The sequence below is a fragment of the Corvus moneduloides genome, chromosome 10 (genome assembly GCF_009650955.1).
Source record: "Corvus moneduloides isolate bCorMon1 chromosome 10, bCorMon1.pri, whole genome shotgun sequence".
Lineage (NCBI taxonomy): Eukaryota > Metazoa > Chordata > Aves > Passeriformes > Corvidae > Corvus > Corvus moneduloides.
The window spans coordinates 28563889-28571522 of record NC_045485.1 but is presented as its reverse complement, the minus strand read 5'-3'; the positions used below and the strand labels follow the sequence as shown (position 1 = coordinate 28571522).

Sequence of the window (7634 nt, the reverse complement as noted above, 5' to 3'; positions counted from 1 at the left end):
GAAAGGTGCTGTTTCTGTGTTAGATGGGGGGCCCATTTTAATGAATATTTATAATTATGGTGGAGAAATTATTTTATATTTTATATTTTTAAAAACATTTTATATTATATATATTATATTTTATATTTTATATTTTATATTTTGTATTTTATACTTTATATTTTATACTTAATATTTTATACTTTATACTCTTATACTTTATACTTAATATTTTATACTTTATACTATTTTATATTTTATATTTTATACTTTATATTTTATATTTTATATTTTATATTTTATAATTATGGCAGAAAAATTATGGCGGCGGCAAAGTCTCCCTGACCTGCGGGAGCAGGAGAGACCCGCTGTGAGTCCAGCACCGATACAGAATTCCGTCTCTCTGATCGCTCCAGTTCTGTCAGGAAGCTCACTCCGGCCGATTTCGGTATCGGGGGCTGGGGGGACCCCGGGGACACCTGGGGGGGGACAGGGGACCGTGGCATCGGGACTGGGGCCCTGGGGAGACACTGGGGGAGTCACGGGACTGGAATTGGGGTCATGGGGTGGTGTGGGGGAAAGTGAGGGGGGACAGGGGATGGTGGGAGTGGGATTGGGGTCCTGGGGGCAGCAGAGGGGACATGGGAGCAGGAGTGGGACTGGGGCCATGGGGGGGCTGGGGGACACCGGGTAGGGCAGGAGGCAGGTCCTGGAATTGGGTGGGGTCTTGGGGGGATACCCAAGGGGACTGGGAGGGGAATTTGGGCCTGGGGGCAGCAGAAGTGGACACTGAGGGGTCAGGGAGTGACCCCAGGGTTTGGGTCGGGGTCCTGTGGGGGGGCTGGGCTGACACTGGGGGGGCACACGGGACCGGGAGTGGGATTGTAGGGCTGGGGGGCACTGGGAGGACATGGGATTGGGGGTCAGACGGGGCAGCAGTGGGGACATGGCACTGTGGGAGCGGGATTGAAGTCACGGGGGATGCAGGGAGTGAGACAAGGAGTGAGCCCAGGATTTGGGTCAGGGTCCTGGGGGGGATGAGAGGACACCAGGGGGGACAGGAGACTGTGGGAGTGGGATTGGGGTCCGGGGGGGGGCTGGGGGACACTGGGGGGTACAGAAGTGAGCCCAGGATTTGGGATCACAGTCCCAGGACGTGTCCAGGGGGCTCCTGGCTGGGGCTGCCTCCCCTCCCCCTGGGCTGACCCCACTCCTCTCCCCAGCCTCTCACCAAGGAACCCTCCCCATGTCCCCTCATGTCCCTCAGTACCCCCTCAGTGTTCCCTCAGTGTCCCCTCTGTGTCCCTCTGTGTCCCCCAGTGTCCCCTCTATCCCTCAGTGTCCCCTCTGTGTCCCCCCAGTGTCCCCCCAGTGTCCCCTCTATCCCTCAGTGTCCCCTCTGTGTCCCCCAGTATCTCCTCAGTGTCCCCCCAGTGTCCCCCAGTATCTCCTCAGTGTCCCCTCTGTGTCCCCCAGTGTCCCCCAGTATCTCCTCTGTGTCCCCTCTGTGTCCCCTCTGTGTCCCCCCAGTGTCCCCTCTATCCCTCTGTGTCCCCCAGTGTCCCCTCAGTGTCCCCCCTGTGTCCCCCAGTATCTCCTCAGTGTCCCCTCTGTGTCCCCCAGTGTCCCCCAGTATCTCCTCAGTGTCCCCTCAGTGTCCCCCCAGTGTCCCCTCTATCCCTCAGTGTCCCCTCAGTGTCCCCCCAGTGTCCCCCCAGTGTCCCCCAGTATCTCAGTGTCCCCTCTGTGTCCCTCTGTGTCCCACTCAGCTCCCCGTGGCCTCTCCCCTCCATGGCTCCCCTGGCTCACACCCTGGCCCTGCTGGCAATGACCGTGGCCACTGTGGCCATCGAGGTGGTGCCCCTGGACATGGCCCAGAACTCCTTCGATGACCAGTACCAGGGCTGTGGCCCTGCCATGGCCGCAGCGTTGCCGGCCCTCAACCGCTCTGAGTTCCAGCAGAACCCTCTGTTCGCCGAGGTCTGGGCGAAGGCCACGGCCAAGTGGCAGGAGAAGATGTCCAGTGTGTCCTATCTGCCCTCAGCCCAGGCCATCGCCCTCATGGCCTACACGATGGATGACCTGCACGAGCAGTTCAACGCGGCCGTGCGAGAGGCCGGGAGGTCCCCTCGGGAATACCGGGACAACTTCCACTTCAAAGCGCTGCATTTCCTGCTGACCAACGCCCTGGCAGAGCTGAGGGACATTCAGGGACGGCAGTGCCGCTGTGTGACTCAGGGCATGAGCGGGCTCCGGTTCGAGGCACTGTGACACCGTCCGGTTCGGTCAGTTCCTGCCGATGTCGCCCTGCGGAGGTGACGGTCACGGTGGAATGGACACCGTGTTCCAGGTGGACACACGCCACAGCGTGGATGTCCAGGATTTCTCCTCCGATCCGAGCAAGAAGCAGGTGCTGATCCAACCCTTCGAGACCTTCAAGGTCACCTTTGTTGTCCGGGATGGGGACAAGGTGCACATCATCCTCAACTCCACCGGGACCCACAGCAACTACAACTGCGAGTGGCTGCGAGGTGACGCCACAGGGACAACCTGGGGGGACAGGGACACTCAGTGAGGGCTGGGGACAAGGACACACAGGGCTGGGGACACCCACGGCCAGGAGGGGACAGGGACAGCCACTGTGGGTGGGGGACAGGGACACCCAGCGCGGGGGACAAGGAGAGGGACAGCCTTTGCTGGGCACAGGGGATGGGGACACCCAGAGCCAGGTGAGTGGGACAGGGACATCCAGTGCTGGGGACGCCACTGGGGCTGGGGGGACAAGGGCACAGGGAACAGGGACCCCGTTATGGCCCCCTCTGACCCCTGGCGCCCTCAGGGCCCCCCTGCCACCCCTGTCCCTCCCCCAGGCCCCCATGACCCTCCTCTTTTTCCACCCAGGTGGGAGCATCCCCAGGGACCCCCCCCCACCTTGGGGGGCTTCTCTTGGCCACCGTGGCCATGGCAGTGACCACCAGAACCCTCTGAGCCACAAGGCCTCCAAGGTCACTGTGGTGTTGGTGGCCACTGTGGCCACCATGATCATGAAGGTCACTGTAGTGTTGGTGGCCACTGTGGCCACCATGATCATGAAGGCCACCAGGACCCCCAGAGAAATGAGGCCACCACGGCTATCAAGGCCACTCTGGCCACGGTGGTCACTGTAACTACTGAGGCCACAGTGGCCACCGCAGCCACTATGGCCACTTTGGCTCCTATGACCACTGTGGCCACTCTGGGCATTGGGACCACTGAGGTCATCACCGTCACTGTGGCCATCGTGGCCACCGTGGTCACTGTAACTACTGAGGCCACTGTGGCCAGTGTGGTCACCAAGGTCACCGTGGCCACCACAGCTGCTGTGGCCACCGTGGTCACTGTAACTACTGAGGCCACCATGGCCAGTGTGGTCACCAAGGTCACCGTGGCCACCACAGCCGCTGTGGCCACTGTGGTCACTGTGACTGTCCATTCCCACCCGCCCAAGGGGACGGGAGCCGCGCTTTAGCCCAGTCCAGAGCTGCGGGAAGGAGCCAGGCCCTGAACGCACCCGGCAGCGCCGCTGAACCTCGAGCCAGGGGAAGTGTTGGGCAACTTTGTCAAAGAGGAAGAGCTCAGGGCAGGGGTCACCACCCCACGGGTCAGCGCTGCCCAGTGCAGTTAAAAAAGGGTTAATGACCAGTTAGGGGCCAGTTCCAAAGTTCCTGATTTGAGGCGACGCAACAGAAGAGGCATTTGGGGGACAAAAAACAAACAAACAAACAAACAAAAAGAGAAAAAGGACGGAAAAAGAAAATAAAGGAAAGGGATAAAGGAAACAGAGAAAGAAGAAAAGGGGTAAATAGAGAAAAATACAGAGGAAAATAGAGAAAAATAGAGAAAACAGAGAGAAATGGAGAAAAAAGGAAAAAAGGGAAAATAGAGAAAAATAGGGGAAAAGGAAAAAAGGAAAAAGAAAAAAGAGTAAAGGCAAAAGAAATACAGAAAAAAGGAAAAAGAAAAAAGAAGGCAAAAAAATAAAAAAGGAAAAAAAATAAAGGCAAAAGGAAAACAGGGAAAAGGGGGAAAAGGGGGAAAAGGGGAAAGAGGAAGAGAAAAAATAAAGAAAAAAGAAAGAACCTTACCCCCTCCTCCCCCGCCCCCAGCATTTCCCTGAGTGCCCTTGACTTCTTTGGAGTTCGATTTATTCGCATTCATCCCCAAATTCTGTGAATTCCCACGTATTCAGGAATTTAAACCCGACCAAACTCTATTTCCGCACCCCAGTTCCTCCAACCCTGAAAGGAACGAGAGGAACTTGTCTTTACAAGCGGATTGCGTGAATCTGGTGGTGGATGGGGCCAGGGACACGTCGATGGGGAAGTGATCGCAGAAACCAAACCATCAGTGCCAGAAAATCGTTCCTCATCGACATGGGCTCCTGCTGAGCTCCTGAACTTCGGGAAGAAGAACCAAGACTTAACAGGCTCATGGATATTAATTTCCCCGCCCAGGGTGGAGTTAAAGCTAATTTTAGTGGTCACGTATCTGTGTTGTAGAAAGGCGGGGTGGGTGGTAATGGGACACCAGTAGCCGGACTGGGAAGCCTGCACCTTCCAATGGGAAAAGGGACACGGAGATGCGGCCGGGAAAATTCGGATGAAACGGAGCCGCGTCGTCCAGCAATTCGAGACACCCCACGGGAAATGCCCCATGGCCTCTCCCTTTGTGTGTGAATAAAATCACAGGGCTCCTCTGTGGGCACAAACCTCTGGCAAGGTGAATTTTTCTGCTCAAAAGTTCGATAGCGAAAATGTTGTTCCGCTTGGGTTGTTCTCCAGGCAAGAAAAATGAGTTCCCAAGGCTGTTTGTTGAAGCAGGAGCTCGTTAGCCAGCAGCAGTTCCTGGGAGCAGACCGTGTTCCCGGTAACCTCGAGAGGAGCTCGGCGCAGGCGCCGCTCGTTGGGGTCTGACGGCGTTTCTGAGACCACAGAGCAGCGCGAGGCTCGGGGAGAGAGGCACCGCCACCCATTTGTTTATGGAAATACCTGATGTTTCGCTCAGGAAACTCTTTTTTCCTTCAAATCAGGGGATTTTCCCTCTTTAGCCCGCACATCTCCTGGAACTCGCCGCGGAGTTGTGCTTCGGGAATTGTCCACCGGAGGGCAGCAGCGAGCGCGGGGAAACAGCGGCACTGCGCATGCGCCGCCCCGCGGCTGCAGTTCCGGCTACCAACACCAGGCGGCAGCACGAGCTGACGGCGCTGCCGAGCGCCCGCCCCGCCCCAGCCCGGCCCGGGGGCTCTGGGATGGTTCGGGACGGGGCGGCCTCAAAGCCCGTCCGGTGCCACCCGTGCCATGGGCGGGGACACCTTCCCCTGGGCCGGGCTGCTCCAGGCCCCGTCCAGCCTGGGCCCGGGGGCTCTGGGATGGTTCGGGACGGGGCGGCCTCAAAGCCCGTCCAGTGCCACCCCTGGGCCGGGCTGCTCCAGGCCCCGTCCAACCTGACCTTGAAGCCTTCCAGGAACTGGGCAGCCACAGCTGCTCTGGGCACCCTGTGCCAGGGCCTCCCCACCCTCACAGGGAAGGATTTCCTCTCCATGTCCCGTCTATCCCTGCCCTCTGGCAGTGGGAAGCCATTCTCCCTTGCCCTGTCCCTCCATGCCCTTGTCCAAAGTCCCTCCCCGTCTCTCCTGGAGCCCCTTTAGGCACTGGAAGGGGCTTTGATGTCTCCGTGGGTCCATCTCCAGGCTGAACACGCCCAGCTGTCTCCACAGCGGAGGGGCTTCACCCCTCGGAGAACCTCCGTGGCCTCCTCTGGACTCGCTCCAGCAGCTCCACATTTTCTTTGTGCTGGGACCCAGAGATGGCAGAGTGCTCCAAGTGGGAATGTCTTATGGTGGGAATGGCTCAGTCCCTGCCCCACTCCCATCCCTGAACCAGCACCTGGCAAGGAGAACCTGGGGGGCTCCAGCAGCTCCGGCCTTGGTCTCTGGCAGCGTCACAGGCCCAGCAGCTGCTCCTGTCCCTGTCTGCACGCCCAGTGCCTCCCCTGGCACTGCGGACACAGGGCCAGCCAGGGCAGGGGACAGCCCCGGGAGTGTGGGACACAGGGCCAGCCCAGGGCAGGGGACAGCCCCGGGGGTGTGGGACACAGGGCCAGCCCCGGGGATCACTTCGTGTGACACACACGTGGCCTCAGGGGTGGGACGGGGACAGCAGCAACACGACAGGTGCTGGGGAGGGATTTACAGAAATAAACAAACAAGGCAGCAGGGTGGAATCCTGAGGGCAGGAGAAAGGAGAAGCTGCCAGGGCAGCTCTGTTCCGCAGGAGCGGCCGTCGGAGGCGGCCCGGAGCCAGCAGCTGCTCTGCAAATCAGGAACAGAGGGCACAGAGAGGGACCTGGGGAGCCCCGGGAGAGGAAAGGCTGGAGGTGAAGCCCTGCAGACAGACAGGTAGGAGATGGAGCTCGGGTGCTGCACGCCCACACCGCTCTGTGATCTCAGAAATGCTGTCAGACCTCAACAAGGAGCTCCTCTCGAGGTTAGCAGGAACACGGTCTGCTCCCAGGAACTGCTGCTGGCTAACGAGCTCCTGCTTCAACAAACAGCCTTGGGAACTCATTTTTCTTGCCTGGAGAACAACCCAAGCGGAACAACATTTTCGTTATCGAACTTTCAAAGAAAGTCCCTGACCCAAATTGCAGCTGGGATGGAAAATGACGGTGGCCAAAGTCCACTCTCTTGTGACCTGTGGACGCCGTCCTGAGACCTTTGGAGCTGTCCCGCGCCTCGGCGGGCTGTGCCCAGCATCCCCCCGGCAGCGGGGCCCCACGTCCGCTGTGCTCGGAGAAGCAGCGCCGGAGCCTGGGCTGCTGCCCCGCTGCTCGGGGCTCGGCCCTTCGGCCCTCGGGGAGAGCAGAGGCAGCGACCCTTCCCTGAGCTCTGCGGGATTTCTCAGTGCAAACCTGCCCGTGCGCCTGCACAGCCGCGGTGCCTCCCCTGCGCCCGCACCGCCGGCCCCTGCCCGCTGCAAACTCTTCAGGGCTCTGGGTGGGAGCGCGGATGCGCTGCAGCGAATGCAGCGGGAATGTTCCTCTGGGATCCTTAAATTCTTTAGAGTTGTGGGTAAGTCAGGCTGGGGTGATTTTAGGTTTACATTGACCAATATTAGATTTTTTTCTCTCTGTGTGCTTTATCCATTGAGTAGCAGAGTGAGCTTTGCCAAAGAACTCTGTTGTGCTTTTGCTTTTATTTTAAACCACTTTTGCTTGATGCCTTTGCCGGTGCCACCTTAAAACCCTTAAAAGCCACTCAAAACTCTCTAACACAGGAGCCCTGGGAGCAGCCAAGAAGAGCAGGGAATGTCTCTCGAGGGAGAAAATGGAGATGGAAATATTGGCCAGGGCTGGCAGCTGCCAAGGATGGACTGGGCATCAAGGAATTGTGGAATTGTTGGGTTGGATGGAAAAACCTCTGAGCCCACCAGGTCCAGCACTGCCCATGGCAGTGCCAAGGCCACCCCAGACCGTGTCCCCAAGCGCCACATACACACAGCTGTTAAATCCCCTCAAGGATGGGGACTCCAGCCCTGCCCTGGGCAGCTGTGCCAGCGCTGGACAGCCCTTTCCAGGAAGGAATTTTTCCAATATCCAACCTGACCCTCCCCTAAATC

The 7634-nt window shown here is 58.4% G+C and overlaps 1 protein-coding gene across 1 annotated transcript; it reads left to right on the top strand.

Annotated features, from left to right (window-relative positions):
- Positions 1-286: 286 nt before the first annotated feature.
- LOC116448566 (erythroblast NAD(P)(+)--arginine ADP-ribosyltransferase-like) lies at positions 287-3148 on the top strand. The gene is given in 4 exon segments (XM_032119149.1): positions 287-427; positions 1749-2243; positions 2245-2510; positions 2881-3148. Coding segments are annotated over 3 exon segments (1005 nt in total). The 5' UTR covers positions 287-427; positions 1749-1770; the 3' UTR covers positions 3147-3148.
- Positions 3149-7634: the final 4486 nt, after the last annotated feature.